This window comes from Scyliorhinus torazame, chromosome 16 (assembly GCF_047496885.1).
Source record: "Scyliorhinus torazame isolate Kashiwa2021f chromosome 16, sScyTor2.1, whole genome shotgun sequence".
Taxonomy (NCBI): domain Eukaryota; kingdom Metazoa; phylum Chordata; class Chondrichthyes; order Carcharhiniformes; family Scyliorhinidae; genus Scyliorhinus; species Scyliorhinus torazame.
In genome coordinates this window covers 179,833,247-179,855,026 of record NC_092722.1, presented here as the reverse complement: position 1 = coordinate 179,855,026, position 21,780 = coordinate 179,833,247, and the positions used below count along the sequence as shown (strand labels likewise).

The following is a 21,780-nucleotide window of genomic DNA, read 5'->3' as shown; positions in this document are numbered from 1 at the left end:
GGTCAATAATAGTAACCCCCAGAATGTTGATATTGGGGGATTTAACAATTGTAATGTTGTTGAATGTCAAGGAGAGACAGTTAGATTCTCTCTAGTTAGAAATGCTTGGCATTTACATGGCAAAAATGTTAGTTGGCATTTATCAGCCCAAGCCTGAATGTTGTCCAGGTCTTGCTGCAAGTGGTTACAAGCTGCTTCATTATCTGAGGAGTTGCAAATGGACCTGAACACCTCTACCTCTGACCTTATGATGGATGGAAAGTCATTGATGAAGCAACAGAAGATACTTGCATCTATAGGACACCGTCTTGAGGAACTCCTAGGCTGAAATGATTGCCCTCCAACAACCACGGCCATTTTCCTTTGGGCAAGGTGTGACTGCAACGAGCAGAGAGTTTTCTCCTCAATTTTCATTGACTTCAACTTTACTAAGGTTTCCTGATGACCAAATGCTGCCCTGATATCAAGGGCAGTCACTCTTAGCTCTGGAGTGCAGTTCTTCATCCGTGTTTTGGGCAAAGGCTGTAATGAGGTCAGGAGATGTATGGTCCTGACAGAGTCCAAACTGAGCATCAGTGAACAGGTTATTGCTAATAACGTGCCGCTTGATCCCACTGTCAACAACACTTTACATCACTTTGCTGATGATATCAAGTAGACTGGCGGTACGGTAATTGACTGGATTTGATATACCCAGCTTTTTCTCAACAGGACATACCTGGGCAATTTTCCACTTTGTCAGGTAGATAGATGCCAGTGTTGAATCTGTGCTGGAACAGCATGAGGTACGACTAGTCCTGGAGAATGAGTTTTCAGCATTACAGATAGTCATTGCGACCCATAGCTTTGGCGATATCCAATGACTTTAGCTGTTTCTTAATATCACAGGAAGTAAATCCAATTGGCTGAAGACTGGGAACTGTGATGCTGGAGACGTCAGGATGAGGGATCATCCACTCAACACTTGGCTGAAGATGGGTGCAAGTGTTTCAGTCTTCCTTTTCCCCTGACATAGCGAGCGCTGTCACAATTTAGGATGGGCACATTTGTGGAGTCTCCTCCTCCTCTTGTTTCATCTTTAATTGCCACCCACCATTCAGAAATAGATGCAGTCACAGGACCGCAGTGTTTTGATCTTATCTGTTGGCTGTTGGATCGCAAGCTCCTGTCTATGACATGTTGCTTCCACCTGTTTAATGTACTGCAGCTTCACCAGGTTGCCACCTCCTTGGTGCTGCTTCTGGAATGCCTCCTAAACACCTTATCAAAACAGGTTGGTCCCTTAGAATGATGTCAACGATAAAGTGAGGGCTGTGCTGGGCCATGAGGTGACCGACTGGGGCACTTTTGTAAATGCTGTCAATCTGCTGCTTTTTGCTGGGTTTGATGCTCCTGCCATTTGTACCTGTATAGGATGGTGTCCTCATTTCCCTTGAGAACTGCATTTATTTATGTACAAATGAATGTTCGAATCTTTTGAATCCAGGCCAATTTGGGAAATTAGGCGAAAGCATTATTGAATTTGTGAAGGTGACGCATTCAAGGTAAGTATTCTGTCATGATTTTACGAGCACTAATCTATACTTAAAAGGTTCTTGACATGATGCTCATCTGGACCCCAAAAATCCTTTCCAGAAGAGTACTTTATAGAGATATCCTGCCACTGCCTCACTAACAAGCTAACACGCCGATTAAAAACAGACTAACACCTTGTCTAGACTCTGAAGCAAACACTTCTTCCAGTACATTTTTTTAATTGGCTCTCTGTCATTTTACACAGGAAGATACCAGGGATTAACGCTTATGCCCAGATGCCCAATGAAAAGGAGCAAGAGACGATAAACCCAGTCAGCCAAATTGAGGGCATCCCCAACATCACCCAAAGTGAATTAACCAGCCCAGAGGAATTCACTGATGATGACCATGACACACAGAATTTAGGTAAATGAAGTAAGATAACAATAAATTCCACACAACACAAAGGCAGGTGCACAAGCACAAAGAAAAACATTGCTCATTTGTTCAGGAATTAGTTTATTTTATATGCAGATTCCCTGTCATTTTCCCACCCACCCCTCCCCCATCAAACTTCCACTAAAGATTGGCAAAATCGTCGGATCAAATGGTTCCATTCCAGGTTTTAAGGGAAGTAGATGAGAACATTGCAGTTGACCTAACCATAATCTTCTAAAGTTCTCTCAGTTTGAAGACTGTTAGATTCGGGGTTTCAGTCCACTATTCAAGAAAGGTGAGACTGAAATAGGGGAAACCAGGGAATGATAGATCAGTTAGCCTAACATCTGTAATTGGGAAATTGGCTAGAGTCTATAATGAAGGGTATTGAGACTGTACAGCTTGAACATTTCCAGCTCTTCAGAGAAAGTGATTTGTAAAGAGTAGGTCCTGTCTGATGAACCTTTGAAGAGGTGACTTCTTCAAAGCAGCCCCTCAGGATTGAGGGTGGCTGAAGTCATATTCTTCTTCCTTCTTCGGTGATCACTTGCTAATGAGTATGATTGTCCACCTAAGAAACTCCTTGTTACTGGTCATTGGTTCCGTGGGTTCTTGCATGGCAGATGAGTTTGATCCTAGAGCCAGATCTCTGGCCACACACTTGGCAGATGTTTCCAGAAGGTGGGATTGGTCTTTGGACTCGAGATTGCTAGTATTTTATTCGGGCCTCCGCTTGGCGTCGGGTGTCCTCGAAGAATTGTGCCCCTTCAATCAGGAGGTTCCTCCAGGTAGGCCTCTTCTGAGCAAAGGTCTCAAAAGCATTAACGTCAATGTTGCTTTTATTGAGGTAGGCCTTCAGTGTGCCTTTGGAATGCTTCCTTTTACCTTCTTCAGATGGATGAGGAAGATTTGCTTTGGAAATCGGGACTATGGCATCCTAAACACATGGCTAGTCCACTGGAATTTGTTCTGGGTGATCATGTCCTTGATGCTGGTGCGCTTGGCACCTTCAAGGATACTCATACTAGTACATCTGTCCTCCCAGCTAATGCGGAGAATCAGTCTCAAACAGCGGTTATGATCACACTCCAAGGCCTTGAGATGACATCTCTATATAGTCAAGGTTTCTGAGCCATATGGAAGGGTTGGAAGGATGGCTGCCTTGTACAAGAAGATCTTTGCATCAGCACAGATATCACGATCATTGAAGACTCCTGTCCTTAGGTGTCGGATGGTGATGCTGGTGGATTGGATACCATTTTGGATCTCCATATCCGGTGGCTCCCCCGGTGGAGGAAATTTTCCACATTTGGGAGGGTTTCTCGTTGATCTTGACAGAGGGAGAGACCAGATCTTGCCCCGGTTCGGGTTCGTAAAGGATTTGAGTTTTCTTGAGGTTGAGGCTAAGTTCAATTCTACGGTATGCTTCTGCGACGGCGTCAAGCATGGCTTGGAAATTCTCTTCTGAGATAAAGGAAATGGCATTGTCATACGCTTACTAAAGTTCCAATAGCGTTGGCAGTGTCATCTTTATCTTGGGTTTCAACCTCCTGGAGAAAATGTTGGGGGGGGTGGGGGTAACACATTTCTGCTTCACCCCAATCTTAACCTTCAAGGTTCCAGTCTTATTTCCGTTGGTGAAGACTATCACAACATCTTGCATAGGGTATTGCTGAGACCACACCTGGAGTATTGTGTCCAGTTTTGGTTTCCTTATTTGAGGAAGGATGTGGTGGCATTGGAGGCAGTTCAGAGGAGGTTCACCAGATTGATTCTGGGGATGAAAGGGGACAGGAATGGTTGTTGCAGGTTCCGGGGTTTAGGTGTTTTAGTAAGCACAGAGAAGTAGGCAAAAGAGGGGGAGGTGTGGCGCTGCTAGTCAAGAGCAGTATTACGGTGGCGGAGAGGATGCTAGATGGGGACTCTTCTTCCGAGGTAGTATGGGCTGAGGTTAGAAACATGAAAGGAGAGGTCACCCTGTTGGGAGTCTTCTATAGGCCTCCAAATAGTTCTAGGGATGTAGAGGAAAGGATGACGAAGATGATTCTGGATTTGAGCGAAAGTAACAGGGTAGTTATTATGGGAGACTTTAACTTTCCAAATATTGACTGGAAAAGATATAGTTCGAGTACATTAGATGGGTCGTTTTTTGTACAATGTGTGCAGGAGGGTTTCCTGACACAATATGTTGACAGGCCAACAAGAGAGGCCACATTGGATTTGTTTTTGGGTAATGAACCAGGCCAGGTGTTAGATTTGGAGGTAGGTGAGCACTTTGGGGACAGTGACCACAATTCGGTGACGTTTACGTTAGTGATGGAAAGGGATAAGTATACCCCGCAGGGCAAGAGTTATAGCTGGGGGAAGGGCAATTCTGATGCCATTAGACATGACTTGGGAGGGGTAGGTTGGAGAAGTAGGCTGCAAGTGTTGGGCACACTGGATATGTGGAGCTTGTTCAAGGAACAGCTACTGCGTGTTCTTGATAAGTACGTACCGGTCAGGCAGGGAGGAAGGCGTCGAGCGAGGGAACCGTGGTTTACCAAAGAAGTGGAATCTCTTGTTAAGAGGAAGAAGGAGGCCTCTGTGAAGATGAGGTGTGAAGTTTCAGTTGGGGCGCTTGATAGTTACAAGGTAGCGAGGAAGGATCTAAAGCGAGAGCTAAGATGAGCAAGGTGAATTTACATGAGAAGTATTTGGCAGGTAGGATCAAGGAAAACCCAAATGCTTTCTATAAGTATTTCAGGAATAAAAGAATGACTAGGGTAAGAGTAGGGCCAGTCAAGGACAGGGATGGGAAGTTGTGTGTGGAGTCTGAAGAGATAGGCGAGATACTAAATGAATATTTTTTGGCAGTATTCACTCAGGAAAAAGAGAATGTTGTGGAGGAGAATGCTGAGACCCAGGCTATTAGAATAGATGGCATTGAGGTACGTAGGGAAGAGGTGTTGGCAATTCTGGACAGGCTGAAAATAGATAAGTCCCCGGGGCCCGATGGGATTTATCCTAGGATTCTCTGGGAAGCCAGGGAAGAGATTGCTGAGCCTTTGATTTTTATGTCATCATTGGCTACAGGAATAGTGCCAGAGGACTGGAGGATAGCAAATGTGGTTCCGTTGTTCAAGAAGGGGAGTAGAGACAACCCCGGCAAGTATAGACCGGTGAGCCTCACGTCTGTTGTGGGTAAAGTCTTGGAGGGGATTATAAGAGACAAGATTTATAATCATCTAGATAGGAATAATATGATTAGGGATAGTCAGCATGGCTTTGTGAAGGGTAGGTCATGCCTCACAAACCTTATCGAGTTCTTTGAGAAGGTGACTAAACAGGTAGACGAGGGTAGAGCAGTTGATGTGGTGTATATGGATTTCAGTAAAGCGTTTGATAAGGTTCCCCACGGTAGGCTATTGCAGAAAATACGGAGGCTGGGGATTGAGGGTGATTTAGAGATGTGGATCAGAAATTGGCTAGCTGAAAGAAGACAGAGGGTGGTGGTTGATGGGAAATGTTCAGAATGGAGTTCAGTTACAAGTGGCGTACCACAAGGATCTGCTCTGGGGCCGTTTCTGTTTGTCATTTTTATAAATGACCTAGAGGGTGGGTGAGTAAATTTACAGACAACACTAAAGTCGGTGGTGTTGTCGACAGTGCGGAAGGATGTTGCAGGTTACAGAGGGACATAGATAAGCTGCAGAGCTGGGCTGAGAGGTGGCAAATGGAGTTTAATGTAGAGAAGAGTGAGGTGATTCACTTTGGAAGGAATAACAGGAAAGCAGAATATTTGGCTAATGGTAAAATTCTTGGAAGTGTGGATGAGCAGAGGGATCTCGGTGTCCATGTACATAGATCCCTGAAAGTTGCCACCCAGGTTGATAGGGTTGTGAAGAAGGCCTATGGAGTATTGGCCTTTATTGGTAGAGGGATTGAGTTCCGGAGTCATGAGGTCATGTTGCAGCTGTACAAAACTCTGGTACGGCCGCATTTGGAGTACTGTGTACAGTTCTGGTCACCTCATTATAGGAAGGATGTGGAAGCTTTGGAACGGGTGCAGAGGAGATTTACCAAGATGTTGCCCTGTATGGAGGGAACATCTTATGAGGAAAGGCTGATGGACTTGAGGTTGTTTTCGTTAGAGAGAAGAAGGTTAAGAGAAGACTTAATAGAGGCATACAAAATGATCAGGGGGTTAGATAGGGTGGACAGTGAGAGCCTTCTCCCGCGGATGGAAATGGCTAGCTCGAGGGGACATAGCCTTAAACTGAGGGATAATAGATATAGGACAGAGGTCAGAGGTAGGTTCTTTACGCAAAGAGTGGTGAGGCCGTGGAATGCCCTACCTGCAACAGTAGTGAACTCGCCAACATTGAGGGCATTTAAAAGTTTATTGGATAAGCATATGGATGATAATGGTATCGTGTAGGTTAGATGGCTTTTGTTTTTTTTGACTTCCCATGTCGGTGCAACATCGTGGGCCGAAGGGCCTGTACTGCACTGTATCGTTCTATGTTCTATGTATGAGGAGAGATTGAACAGTTTAATACTCAATGAAGTTTAGAAGGATGAGAGGGGATCTGATTGAGATGTATAAACACTGAATGGGAATGATAAAATAAAGGTAGACCAAATGTTCCCCATTGTGGGGCAATCTAGAAGATATAGGTTGAGAGGAGGTAGATTTCAAACTGAGGTGAGGTGGAACTACTTTTCACAGAGGGCGGTGAATTTGTGAAACTCGCTGCCCCATATCTGGATCATTGAATGGTTTCAAGAGGGAGATAGATATATTTCTGATTTTTAAAACGGGATAAAGGGATATGGGGAACAGATCGGGAGGTAGAATTAAGACCAGGAAGTGATCAGCCACGATCTGATTGAATGGTGGAGCAGGTTCGAGGGGCTGAATTGCCCACTTCTGTTCCCAATTCTTATGTAGGGCTGATCAGTTGTGAAGAAAACTGCTGAATCACGCTCCTATTCCTATTCCAAGAGCAAAATGACCAAATCAAACTACACCACCTACTTGCTGGTCAGAAACTAGGGTCTTCCAGATCTCACAGTCCTGTCACTGTCACCTCTCGTCAATCGCCACAGGGTTTGTTTGTGTAGGGGGGGGGGGGGGGGTTGCTGGTTTCCTCTCGGTAGATACCTAGCGTGGGACATCATTTCACATGGGAATGCCATTGCACATCAGCAGATATGCAGTCCTTGACAGAAGGTAGGTCCAGTTCCAGTGGCAAGGGAACCTCGATGACTGGGGAACTCACCTACTGCTGCCGCCTTCATCTACCATCGCAGCCGTTGATACCAGGCGAGTATCGTCCGCCTGATCCGCCAATGAGGACTTGTTTTCGATTGCACTTTGTCTGGGTTCCTCCACTTTGACCTTACCATCATGGGTGACCCTGTCAAGAGTTTAAGGCTCCCAATGGCATCGCCCATGGGATCAATGGAATGCTCAATCAAACCTCTCCACCACAGCATGGTGACAATCCTTAGAAAGGACGACTGAGGTAGTCGTCTGGGGAACGTCTGTGGATGTTATTTACATGGTCTTCCAGAAGGTATTTGATAAATTCCCTCATTAGATACTGTTAGCTAAGTTTGAAGCTCATAGAATTGTAGATGAATTATTGGCATGGTTAGGTACTCGAATTAACACGAGGTGACCGGTGGTACCCTACAAGAATCAGTGACAGAGTCTCAATTATTCACTCTATTTATCAATGGCTTTGATGATGAAATAAAAAGCCTCATGTCGAGGATTTCTGATGAACACCAATTCAGCTGGCATTGAAAGCAATATAAATAGTAGCATCAAATTACAAGGAGACATTAACAGACTAAAAGAATAGGCTAAACTGTGACAAATAGATTTCAATAGGAGCAAATGGAAGATCATCCACTCCTAAATAGGAGAAGGCAGATCACGTTCTAAATGGCAAAAATCGAGAAACAGCGGAGGTCAAAAAATATTTGGGGTTCGTGTAAGTAGATCATAAAATGACATAAATACCATGGGCGTCATTCTCCGACCCCCCGCCGGGTCGGAGAATGGCCGTTGGCCGCCGTGAATCCCGCCCCCGCCCCCGCCGAAGTCTCCGCTCCCGGAGATTGGGCGGGGGCGGGAATCCAGCCGCGCCGGTTGGCGGGACCCCCCGCTGGATTCTCCGGCCCGGATGGGCCGAAGTCCCGCCCAGAAACTGCCTGTCCCGCCGGCGTAAATCAAACCTGGTATTTACCGGCGGGACCAGGCGGCGTGGGCGGGCTCCGGGGTCCTGGGGGGGGGGCGCGGGGCGATCTGACCCCGGGGGGTGCCCCCACGGTGGCCTGGCCCGCGATCGGGGCCCACCGATCCGCGGGCGGGCCTGTGCCGTGGGGGCACTCTTTCCCTTCCGCCTCCGCTACGGCCTCCACCATGGCGGAGGCGGAAGAGACTCTCCCCACTGCGCATGCGCGGAGAAACTGACAGCGGCCGCTGACGCTCCCGCGCATGCGCCGCATTTCCGCGCCAGCTGGCGGGGCAACAAATGCCATTTCCGCCAGCTGGCGGGGCGGAAATCCCTCCGGCGTCGGCCTAGCCCCTCAATGTTGGGGCTAGGCCGCCAAAGATGCGGAGACTTCCGCACCTTTTTGCCGGCGCGATGCCCGTCTGATTTGCGCCAGCTTTGGCGCCAGTCGGCGGGCATCCCGCCGTTGGGGGAGAATTTCGCCCCATGTCCGGAAAATTATTATTATGGCTTCTGAAATGCTCGTCTTTCCATCTCAAGGATTAGAATACCACCTGGTGTAAATTATGTTACACAAAGTCCTGGCTTGATTACACCTGGGCCAGGATTTTTGGAGTTTTCCACCCAGCCACCCAAAAGGTTGGTGGGGAACACACTCCACCAATCACAGCAGTCACACAGCCATTTGGCGCTCCAAGGGATATGAATTAGTAAGAGACGAGACATCTGCCCTTCACTGAGGCAGAGGTCCCGCTTCAGAGAGCTGGCGGATGATCTGATTGGTCAGTAGCTCTGCAGCCCCAGCAGTGCCACTGGCAGCAGTGGCCAAGGCTGGTGCTACTGGAATCAGTCCCCAGATTATAAACCCTGGAGTCCAGGACCAAGTTAATGCTGGGGCAGAAAGGCTTCTCAAACTCAGAAGGGAAAGGGAGAGGGGTGCGGGGGACTTGATAGAAAGGCCAAGGGGTGAAGGGAGCGCCTATGTGGGCATACCTTGGGAGTGAGTGCCCAATGTGGAAAAGTGGGCCTTCAGGGAGAACCTGCCCCCCCCCCCCATCCCCCGTCCCCCGTCCCCTGCCCTTTTCCCACCCATGGCCTGTGCAAGGTCACGGGCAGCACGGTAGCATTGTGGATAGCACAATTGCTTCACAGCTCCAGGGTCCCAGGTTCGATTCCCGGCTTGGGTCACTGTTTGTGCGGAGTCTGCACATCCTCCCCGTGTGTGCGTGGGTTTCCTCCGAGTGCTCCGGTTTCCTCCCACAGTCCAAAGATGTGCAGGTTAGGTGGATTGGCCATGATAAATTGCCCTTAGTGTCCAAAATTGCCCTTAGTGTTGGGTGGGGTTACTGGGTTATGGGGTAGGGTGGAGGTGTTGACCTTGGGTAGGGTGCTCTTTCCAAGAGCCGGTGCAGACGCGATGGGCCGAATGGCCTCCTTCTGCACTTTAAACTCTATGTAATTTCTATGATAAGGTGACCTGCCGGACTTAACCCCTGCTCTGAACTCCTGCCAGCTTCAAAATTGAGGGCATCAATGGAGCAAAGGTGGGCGGGCTGCCCCCATAAAATTGCAAACAGGACAGGGGCAGGCAGGAGGGTGAGCACGACAGGGAGGAGGGCAGAGGTGGGGGGTGACGAAAGGCTACCTGACCAATTTTATGGCCCCCCTACCTGCAAACCCGCCAACAGGCGAAAATACAATTCTGCCCCTGGAATACTGTGAGCAGTTCTTGGCATCCCATCTTAGACAGGATACATTGTCCTTGGAGGAAGTGCAACATACGTTTAGCTGAATGATATCAAGACACTAAGGCTTAAATTACAAGGAGAAATTGCACAATTTAATTTATTCCTTGGAGTTTATAAGGTTAGAGGAAGATTTGATCAAAGTTTTCAAGCGATTAAGAGAAACAGGATAGAGAGAAAAACGATTTCTGCTGGTTGGAATTCTAGCATTAGAGCCATTGTCGAAAATTTAGATCCTAACTTTTCTAGAGGGGAACTTAAGAAACAATTCTACACTTGTAGAAGTTTGGAACTCTCTCCTGCAGAAAATTAACTTGAAAGCAAGTTAATTTTAAAACTGGGATTGATCTATTTTTTCCTAACCAAAGGTATTAAGGAATATGGGACAAAGGCGGGGGTATGAGCAGTTGGGCCGTAGGTCAGCCATGAGGTCATTGGATGGCAGAACAATCTCGAGGCTGAACTCTCCAATTCCGATCTCTCGCTGGAGCAACGAAGGCGGCGGCAAACATGACTGAGCTATTGTTTTCCAAATCTTCTACCCCCACTCCCCACCCATTTCACTGGCTCCTCACCTGAAGTCATTAATTCATGTTGGGGCCTGGGGCCTGATGGCTCCAGAGATTTGGACACTCTTGAGGCAGCAACCTGGCCAAATGAATATCAGCTGTGGGAAGCAACACATCCGATCCGCTCCTGCAACGGCATGCATTTTCCACACAACACTGAAGACAGGAGCAGGAACCCCAGTTGCCACCAAGAGATCAGGTAACTCTACAGAGTCAGTGGATGGTACTTCACCATTGGACAGAATTACATCCAGTCTCATGAATAAATGTCACACCTTCCATTCCAATAGCTTAAGCGGTTTGACTAATGTAGGCTTTCAAATTGTGGCCCATTAATGTTTTGCTCCACCAGCAACTGGGACCTCACAAAGCTATTTTATTGTCCGCATGGATTCCTTGCTTATATTTAAGATTTTTCTGGTTGCAATGAGGTCTGGAAAGCAGCCTGTGGCCACTGTGAATTTTCCAGATCTTCCATCAGTTATTGCTGTCCGTCCTAGGTTAACTGATGCGTTGCCCAACATGCAAAGAGGAAAGACAAACAGTGTATTTTGGGGGAGGGGAGGCGATGATTCCACTTATATACATGCTGCAGCCCCCCAAACACACTGACAGAATCCAAAATGGTGGACGGACACCTCAGGACTTGACTGTGACTGCTGACATTGTGGCACCGCTACCCGAGGGAGGGATTCAAGTTGATAGCCCCTCCCCGGAGGCAACAGGGAGACAACTCCTCACCTTGAATTTCAAATGTTTCTTTTTAAACCAAAGTGTGGCTGGAAGAGAAATAAACGGTCCAGTTTTGTTAGAACTCGGCCCAAGCCTGACAAAGTCGGGCTTCTCTTCTTTCTGTTAATGCCGAGAGTGATGCCCCTTGGGGCAAGTTGTGGTTTTACTGCTGGCTTCAGCGCGGAGCGAAAGCTGCAGACAAATGAAATGTAAATGTGTCTTGCAGTGCTCTGAGCAGCCTTATTCACCATGTTGGAGGGAGCGCCAGGGAGGAATGGCCATTGCGTGCACCTGGTGAGTTCTGGGGTCATCCCCCCCCCCCCCCCCCAATACCATTTGACTTTGTTTTGTTTCAATGTCAGTCATGTTGCTGTTGGATTCTTGGGAAACGGAATTTTGTTTTAAGAACGACACGTTTTTTCTGGAACCAATCATTTTGTGGTTTCACGCTCATTGTTTTTGTTTGTCTGTGTATATGTGTGTATGTCTGTGTGTGTGTGTGTGTCAGTGTTTGTGTTTGTCTGTGTGTATCTGTGTGTGTGTCTGTATGTGTCTCTGTGTGTGTGTCTGTATGTGTCTATGTGTGTGTGTAACTCTGCATGTGTCTGTGTGTGTGTCTGTAACTCTGCGTGTGTGTGTGTGTGTGTGTGTCAGTGTTTGTGTTTGTCTGTGTGTATCTGTGTGTGTGTCTGTATGTGTCTGTGTGTGTGTGTAACTCTGCATGTGTCTATGTGTGTGTAACTCTGCGTGTGTGTATCTGTGTGTGTGTCTGTATGTGTGTGTGTCAGTGTTTGTGTTTGTCTATGTGTGTGTATATATGTGTCTGTATTCGTGTGTGTGTGATTATATGTATGTGTGTATATGTGTGTGTATGTCTGTGTGTTGGTGAAAATTGTCTCCTGTAACAACAAATATTTAGAGGGGAATAATTGTCTGAAGCTGCCAAGAGGAATAATTCCCCCTCCGCCAATTCAACATTGCCCCCCTCCCCCTTTTGAAGTGCAGCAACATTACGAATAAAGGAATATATGGCTGTAAAAAATGTTGCTTCTTCTTCTCCCCTCAGTGGAGTTTCCCCCCCTCCCCCTCCCCCCCCCCCTCCCAGGTCACGGTTCAGTAGGTTCTGAGTCAGACAGTCGGGGGTTCAAACCCCACTCCAGGGCCTGGGGTACAACATTGAGTCTGATACTCACAGTGAAGTATTGAGGGAGTAACGCAATGTTGGTGGTGCCAGCTAATCGCTGAGACATTAAACTGAGATCCCCTCTGCCCCTCGAGGTGGATGTGAAAGATCTCTTGGAACTCATTTGAAGAAGAGACGGGGGAGTTCCCTCCAGTGCCGAGACCATAGCTCAATCAACATCAGTAAAACAGACTAATCTGGTTGTAACCACATTGCTGTGTGTGGGATCTTGCTGTGCACAACTTGGCTGCCGTATTTCCTACAAAAAGACAAAGCACTTTGAATATTGGCACTGAACTGCAATGGGACATCCTGAAGTTGTGAAAGGCATTATATAAATGCTTGTTCTATCTTTCTTAAAGTGAAAACTAAAACCAACTCCCATGTTACGACCGTGATTACCAAGTTGTTGAAGTTGATTCTAAAGATTAAAAATCCTGACTTACTGGAGTGTCAGGTAAGTGGGGCGTTTTGGGTGTTCCCAATCTCAGCCATTGAGATATCAGATGCACTTAGGGGTCTGAGGCACAAGAACTAAAATGGCCAAAGAATCACTTTTCAGAAGCGCGAATGTCAAAGCCAGTGGGCATATCCTTGCTGTGTCCAGAGATCACACATACCTATCACCAGAATACCCAACAAAGCCATTTAGCCCACTGTGCATACCAGGGTGTGTCCCTCTACAGGATATGTCCACTACAATCCCATTTCTTGGTCTGCAGCTGGATTTTTATTTTAAAATGTGTCTAATTGCTCTTTAAATATTGTGAAGGGCCTGGTTTCAATAGCCACTCGTGGTAACAGCCCAATGTCTTCACATCCTTTTGGATGTAGCCTCTAACTTCCTATTGATATTGCCCTTGCATTAGACCTTTTAAATAAGAAAAACATTGCATAGTGCTTCAAAAGATTGGTGGATATTGAGGAAAGTTTGAAAGAATGAAAAATAAAAGGGTCACAAAGGAAATGTCTGAGCATGACGTCTGGGTGGCGCTAAAGCCATAATCACCAATGGAGAGGAAGGGAACACAAGAAGGTGAATTGGCGAATCTGGGCTGGCATTGTTGTGCTGGAGGATGTTGCAGATAAATAATAGACAAGCCATGTAGGGGTTTAAACAGAATGAAAACTGTTTAGAATCTACCGTTTTGGGAGACCACCGACAATATTTGTCAACAAAGAGAGGGATGGTGGACTTGGTTCTGGATAGAATATGGACAGGATAAGATTTGGATGTAAAGAGTGTGCAGGCTGTTGAGGATCATAATAGTTGTGTTCAACAGTGACAAAGGTGTGGTTCAGTGTTTCATGGGGCTGTGATGCAGTAGGCACATGTCTTGTTGCTCAGGTGGAAGGTGACGGTGTTTGTGAATGGAGAGGACTATAGAGTCAGTTGGGAGAATTACATTTTTTAAAGGATGCTGAAGATAATTGCTTTGGTCTTTCCAGTGCTTTGATGGAGGAAGCTGTCTTTTTCTGCTTTCTATCCTGCATGACAGCAGTTTCGAGGTGGGTGTCATCAATGCCTGTGGATAGCTGCTCGGGCAGTATCTAGATGAAGGAGAAGCATGAGGTAAAGGCTTGGGGGTCTGCTGAAGTGAAGTGCAGGTTGTGGGAAGTGGAGTCACTGGTAGGAATATTATAGAATAGGGCTAGACTATTGAATTGGATCGGCATGCATAGTTCCATGGACCATCGACGAACACTGAGTCCTTGCCCTGATGTCCAAAAGAAATTGATAGATCCCAAAGGGAAACACAATAGGTGGGATTCTCCGGAATTGGTGCGATGGCTCGACGCCGACGTCAAAAACAGCGCGAACCACTCCGGCGTCGGGCCGACCGGAAGAAGCGGAATCCTCCGCACTTCCGGGGGCTAGGTGAAAACTGGAGGGGTTGGTGCCAAATGGTCCGTGCATGCGCCAAAGAACCAGCATGATCCCACGCATGCGCGGAACCGCCGGCGTATTCTGCCGCATGCGCAGGGGGGTGTCTTCTCCGCGCTGGACATGGCGGAGCCCTAAAGGGGCCGGCGTGGAAGGAAGGAGTGCCCCCACGGCACAGGCCTGCCCGCAGATTGGTGGGCCCCAATCGCGGGCCAGGCCACCGTGGCCCCCCCCCCCCGGGGTCAGATCCCCCCGCGCCCTCTGAGGACCACACCAGCTGACTTACCTGCCAGGTTCCGCCATGTGGGACCATGTCTAATCCACGCCGGCGGATTGGCCAAAAAACGGACGGCCGCTTGGCGTGAACCCAGCCCCCGCCCGAAAACAGGCACCGGAGAATACGGCAGCTGACGGCGAGACGGGATTCTCCGACCCGGCGGGGGGGGGGGGGGGGGGGGGGGGGTTGGGAAAATCCCACCCAATATCTTCCAATATTTTTTAAATAACCAATAACAATACATGCTTGTAAACAAATACAGAAACCTGTGTGCAGAAAATAATTTACTAAATTGGACTGTTTCACCTTCAAACTGGTCAAACCACTATTTGGATTATCCATTGAATGACAAAGTGCAAATGTAAATCTTGCCACAGTCCCAGAGGCTGCTCTTCCTTTTGAGAGCTGACAGGTGGTGATTTAACCTGAGGGTCACCACACCTCAGGCATGGGGCAAGGTTGAGAAGGCAGGGCCTTCACAAATAACCTCAGCCGGGATGGGGAATTGAACCCACGCTGCTGGCATCGCTTCATGTCACGAACAGCCAACTGAACGAACTGATCCCCAGTGTCATATGTGTCGTATTACAAATGGTGATAATATGCAGTTATCCTACTGCGGCTGTGTGTTCTTCACATTTGACATTCATCAGTTGATTTGAATTAATTTCAAGTCTGCACATAACCGAAGCAGATTTTTAAGGAAAGAGGCACTGCTCAGACACTCTCATTGTCATATTTGTGAAATCAGAAATCACTCATCTGAATTGAGTATTTATTATAATTAAGCGATGCAGTGCGTCTCGAACTTAAAGGAGTGTGGTGATACACCACTGTACTTCCCTAGCATTGTACATAGTTATATAATAGTTGTGTGTAACGTGGCCCTGTAATCCTGTGTACTGTACTGTGTATTGTACTGTAGCTCTGTAGAGGTTCGGTCACCTGTATGTAACCTGACCTGGCCACGGAGAGCTCCGCCTTGGCCACTCCCCCGGGAGTTAGGTATAAGACCCAGCTTCTGAGACCTGACCCATTTTGTCTGGGGTCGTCTGTGTCGGGTAAGCTTCCTATGTAGTGTATTAAAGCCTTGGTTAAAGTCTCACGTGTCTTTGGGGTTCTTGAAGCTTAGTGCATCAAGGAGGCAGGAAATTCCAACCCCAATTTCTAAAACCCAGCCAGCAGAAGTCGTCGCGATTGGACCAATCAATTCATCTGTCAAAGGCTTCTTGCTGGTCACCTTCAGTGTGCTGTTTGGGATGCTGCACGGCGTAGTGTCAAATTGTAGCGGGAAGGTGACAAATGGGGTCACACCAAGGAGGAAAGTCGGCATCTACTTTCTAAAATCGCCACACACATTGCTACATTAAGACAACTTAACGCCATCCAAACATTACAACAACTTGTATTTGTACAGCTCCTTACACTTAATAAAACGTCTCAAAGCATTTTACACAAGTCGTCTGCCACTTGGTCAAAGTGATATAGGTTTGAGGATGAGCCCTAAAGGAAGAAAGCGAGGTGCAGAGATGGAGAGGTTGACGAAGTGACTGTGAGAACCTTGGTAGCTGAAGGCAGGATCGCTAACAGCGGAGCATCTAAAATGGGGTGATGCTCAAGAAGCCGGAATTAGAGGAGCACAGATACCTCAGAGGGTTGCAAGGCTGGAGGAGATTGCCTGGATTAGGGAGGGATGAGACCTTGGAGGGATTAAACAGGAGCCGATCAGCGAGCACAGGGACAGTAAATGAATGGAAGCTGGTGCGGGTTAGGGTACAGGAAGTTTTGGATGATGTCAAGTTTAAAGGGCACAGAATATGGAAGGTCAGTCAGGAGTACGTTGGTATCGGCAAGTCTAGAGGTAACAAACAAGGCATAGATGATGCTGCAGCTGAGGCAGGTTCAGAACTGGGAGATATTATGAAGGTGGAATTAATTGGTCATTGTGGTAGCAATGATGTGTGGTCAGATGCTCATCTCAGGATCAAATATGACACCAGTGTTGCAAACAATCTGGTTCAGACTCGGATAGTTTGCATAAGAGGATGGAATTGCAAGAGGGAAAACACTTCCGAAGTGTTTCAAATGGCTGCAAGACATTTGGTGATATTCTGAGGTTGTGAAAAGCATTACATTCATCCAAATATTCCCCATTCCCTGTGTCATTAGAGCAGTGAACTATGCATACATCAGAATTAGAGCCCTCAAGCTTAGGTGGTACTGGAAACATCGAGTGCACTGTATAGAGCTTCTTCAGGCCACAGGTTGTCCAATGCAAAGCATGAAATCGTGGAGGTGACTTCCAGTTTTCCTAGCTTAATAGCTTTATTTTGTCAGCACTGGCATGACAACAGAAATTAGGGAAGCGAATAAATAGATGGCTTGGCTTCGGGGGAGTGTGGTCGATGTGTAAGGGTGTAGTCCTTCACCTCTCTGCACCAATCCAAGGGATCAAACCAAAAGCATCATAATGAAACGCAACTGAACCTTTCTGGAAATACTCTACTGACCAAGGGTCATGAGCTTTGCTGTTTGAATCAAACCAGCAATGTTGTGGGCTCGATTTGGTGAGCACGGCACAGGCTGTGTAAGAGTTCTATTCTGAACAGCGCACTCATCATCCAGGGAGTAACCAAGAAGATCTGAAGTAATGAATAGGATGGCACTAGAGGGATACGGACCCAGGAAGTGTAGAAGATTTTTGTTTAGACGGGCAGCATGGTCGGCACGGGCTTGGAGGGCCGAAGGGCCTGTTCCTGTGCTGTACTTTCCTTTGTTCTTTGTTCTAAACACAAAAGTGGCTCTTGGTGGAAAACCTGGAATTTCAGCAGCCAACCAAAGGGGCTGGATGCCCTCACAATGATCAGGGATAAACCGCGTTGATATCATTCATCAGTATATCACCTGAAAGAAATTATGAAAGACAGAAGTACTCGCCCCCTTACTATCAAAGATCTCAGTAATCCTATTGTATGAAAAGATACCCCCACAACTATTGGAAACAAAATCTTTGGAGCAGGGAGGAAATTATACCCTGCTGACAAATTTGATGTTCATGCAACCGCAAGTGCTGTGGAAGCAGCACTTTTTCCGAATGCACTTAAAGCATTTCAATACATTTCTATACAATGACACGGAAGTTCACACAATAATATTTTGTGTATATACTTATCGACAAAAAGGTGGTCCCTGTTTGCTGTATTTACTGAGTGGCTCTGTGAGGTCTCTCTCTCGATGCCTCCTCACATGGTATTATCAGTAATGGTGATGTTCGAGGAGGCAGCAGAGGACAAGGGCAATCCCGCAGGGACCTGAGGGGTGAGATAACACCATTTACTGCTGCCTCTGCCGAAGGGGGAAGAAGGATTTCTGTAATCTCGTTGTGGCACAAATGGATTTTGCTGTTGTTTCCATTGATGTGTGTTTCATCCCAGACACCTCCTCCTGTCTGAAGAGATAAGGAGATCCAGATCAATCTGTGAAGAAACTTTGCAAAACAGTTGAATGGTCACCCATGCCCTTGACACTCTGAACATCATAATCCTCCACACAGATTACAGGCAAATATCTCTGATCTGAGACAAAGCGAGAGGCAACACCGAATGTATTCCAGGTATTATCTTGCTAAAACCAGACACAGTACAAAATATACTTCACCCTCTGTACCACAAGGATGTAAAGATGTAAGAAGATTACGGTAAATACCAATGGGCACATCTGGCTACAATATTACTGAGGCACGATCAATTGAACAAAGACTAGAGTTGGATACAACTGAGGCTTTATTGCTTTAAGATGTGTGGCCTCCCACAGCAGCTGGCGAAATGGCTGCTGAATGGAGAACACGCATATTCATACTCCGCCTACTGGGCGGGGCCAGCAGGCAGGGGCTACCGTGCGAACCTGTAGTACAGGTCCTACATCACATCACCTAATACAGGTGCAACAGTGGTTTACCACATTTACAACTATGCTATCTTCAGTCAGCATCATTGTGAATTGAAATCCTATGAAGGGGAAATCCAGTAGAGAATTTAACTCCATTAAAAAGCTTTGTGATTGCTTTGTAACTGCCTCCACCATCCTTTATTCCTGAGGAGGGTGAAGACCTGGTTTTGCAGCTCAGGCATTCCCACAATCTCTTTCCAGGTCTTGGTGGCACCTCAATATTTATTACCTGCGGAGATTGAGAGACGTCTTCATCACTTGCCAAGCTCTGAGGAGGACAACTGAGTCTTTTGCAAAGAGTCACTATTTTTGGCAGGGACAATTGCTGATGTTGGGCTGGATTTAATACAGGAGGCATGGCAGCCGGGTTCACTTAATCGTGATGAAGCCCTGCAGTAATCTCCCAGCAACCGCATAACCCGCCCCCAATTAAGTCAAAGGGAGGAAGAGGCTGACCTAGGATTCCCAGGCAGCAGCAATGGGATATCAGTTTGGATCATTACTGAGCCAACTGACAGACAATCTCCCTCAGTCCACTACAATTTAGTGGTGGCTCAGGGGTTAAATAGGGACCACATGTTTTCCGCATCCTCGGAAGGATGCCCAACAAGGCCTGTTGGATTTCTCTGCAGCCTCCCAGGGGAATCCCTCGTTTTCGGGCGCACTCTGCCTAATTATGGGCGCCAGCATCGAGGAGACGGGGTGGTCACTGAAAGCCACCCTCCTGCGCCCCCACCCCCACCTGCCGTGACCCCCTCCTCACATGATGCTGGGTTTTTAATTGGTGCATTGCCACCAGATGCCACCCCCCCCCCCCCCAACGCCATTGGTGCCGGCAGCATGAGGAACTGCCAACTTCCGATTGGCCAGTAGCTCTTGACGGGCGATACTTCTGCCACTGGGTACACCAGCCATGGGGAAAGCCCACTGTAATTCCATCAGGCTACTCCAGAGGACTAACAGGGGTTCCCTGCTAGTTCTGGCTGGTGGGTATGGTCCCCATGGAATCCCGGCTGTTGGGGTGGTGGGTAGTAAATTGTTACAAATCCCAATGGTCGGTAACTGGGTGCTACAGAATAATGTTGTGCATATGTTGTCCCTGTGATCCAACCTGGTACTGCGAAATGAAAAGAGAAAAAAAATCAATGGGTTTACCGGACATTGTTCCAGTATTTATCAAGTATTAAACATCAGGAAATGATTGCACAGTTAAATATATTTTGTTATTTGGTGTTGTATTTCAAAGGCTAAGGATTATGTTCCAAATGAACCAATTGTTTCGTTAAAATGACGATGCCAGTTAAGGTGATGGTTTGCCATCTTGACAGAGTAGACGCTGATTGGTTGTTACCCCTGGCAGGAGATTTTAGAACAAAGTGTCATAGTCTCAGGATTTGAGTATTTAAAACTGAGATGAGAAGCAATTTCTTCACTGAGGGCTGTGGGGATCTTGCGAATTCTGTACCGCAGTGAGCTGTGGATGCTCATGTTTTGAATCAATTCAAGGCTGACATAAATACTTTCTTGGACTCTCAGAGAATCAAGGAATACAAGGATGATTGGTGTTGTGTTGATTAAATATCAGTCTTGATCTTAGTAAATGACAGAGACGTTGAGGGAACATGATGGCCGACACCTGCTCCTATTTCTTGTGTTCTTGATGAGGCCACACCTAGAATATTGTGTGCAATTCTGGGGCGAAATTCTCCCGAAACGGCGCGATGTCTGCCGACTGGCGCCCAAATCGGCGCCAATCAGACGGGCATCGCGCCGCCCCAAAGGTGCGGAATGCTCCGCATCTTTGGGGGCCAAGCCCCAACATTGAGGGGCTAGGCCGACGCCGGAGGAATTTCCGCCCCGCCCCGCCAGCTGGCACGGAAATGACATCTCGGGGCGGCGCATGCGCGGGAGCGTCAGCGGCCGCTGACAGTTTCCCACGCATGCGCAGTGGAGGGAGTCTATTCCGCCTCCGCCATGGTGGAGACCGTGGCGGAGGCAGAAGGGAAAGAGTGCCCCCACGGCACAGGCCCGCCCGCGGATCGGTGGGCCCCGATCGCGGGCCAGGCCACCGTGGGGGCACCCCCCCGGGGCCAGATCGCCCCGTGCCCCCCCCCCCCCCCCAGGACCCCGGAGCCCGCCCACACTGCCTTGTCCCGCCGGTAAGGTAGGTGATTTAATTTACGCCGGCGGGACAGGCAATTTAGCGGCGAGAATTCGGTCCATCCGGGCCGGAGAATCGAGCGGGGGGGCCCACCAACCGGCGCGGCCCGATTCCCGCCCCCACCGAATCTCTGGTGCCGGAGACTTCGGCAACCGGCGGGGGTGGGATTCACGCCAGCCCCCGGCGATTCTCCGACCCAGCGGGGGGTCGGAGAATGTCGCCCCTGGTCTCCTTTTCTGAGGAAGAATGTTTTTGGAGGGAGTCTCTTCTGCCTTCGCCATGGTGGAGACCGTGGCGGAGGCGGAAGGGAAAGAGTGCCCCCACGGCACAGGCCCGCCCGCGGATCGGTGGGCCCCGATCGCGGGCCAGGCCACCGTGGGGGCACCCCCCGGGGCCAGATCGCCCCGTGCCCCCCACAGGACCCCAGAGCCCGCCCACGCCGCCTTGTCCCACCGGTAAGGTAGGTGGTTCAATTTACGCCAGCGGGACAGGCAATTTATCGGCGGGACTTCGGCCCATTCGGGCCGGAGAATCGAGCGGGGGGGGCCCGCCAACCGGCGCGATTCCCGCCCCCGCCGAATCTCCGGTGCCGGGGACTTCGGCAACCGGCGGGGGCGGGATTCATGCCAGCCCCTGGTGATTCTCCGACCCGGCTGGGGGTCGGAGAATGTCGCCCAAGGAGACATTTCTTCACCCAAAGAGTGGTGAGCCTGTGGAATTCATTACCACAGGAAGTAGTTGATGCTAAAACATTGAATATATTCAAGAGGTGGCTAGATATAGCACTTGGGGAGAATGGGATCAAAGGTTATTCGTAAGTTTGCAGACGACACAAAGGTTGGCTGATTAGTAAGTTTGAAGACGACACAAAGGTTGGTGGAATTGCGGATAGCGATGAGGACTGTCAGAGGATACAGCAGGATTTGTTTGGAGACTTGGGCGGAGACATGGCAGATGGAGTTTAATCCGGACAAATGTGAGGTAATGCATTTTGGAAGGTCTAATGCAGGTAGGGAATATACAGTGAATGGTAGAACCATGAACAGTATTGAAAGTCAGAGAGATCTAGGTGTACAGGTCCACAAGTCACTGAAAGGGGC

At 48.2% G+C, this 21,780-nt stretch overlaps 1 protein-coding gene across 2 annotated transcripts in view; it reads left to right on the top strand.

Moving 5' to 3' along the window:
- The window catches only part of LOC140393265 (VPS10 domain-containing receptor SorCS1-like), a 1,354,213-nt gene that overhangs the window by 1,313,463 nt on the left and 18,970 nt on the right, over positions 1–21,780 (top strand). The window contains exon 26 of one of the 2 annotated variants that reach the window (XM_072479549.1): positions 11,453–11,520. In XM_072479549.1, the coding sequence (XP_072335650.1) occupies positions 11,453–11,520 (68 nt within the window). Of the gene's footprint in view, positions 1–1,780; positions 1,950–11,452; positions 11,521–21,780 lie in introns of those variants that run through there. The other variant, XM_072479548.1, reaches the window with a different exon arrangement.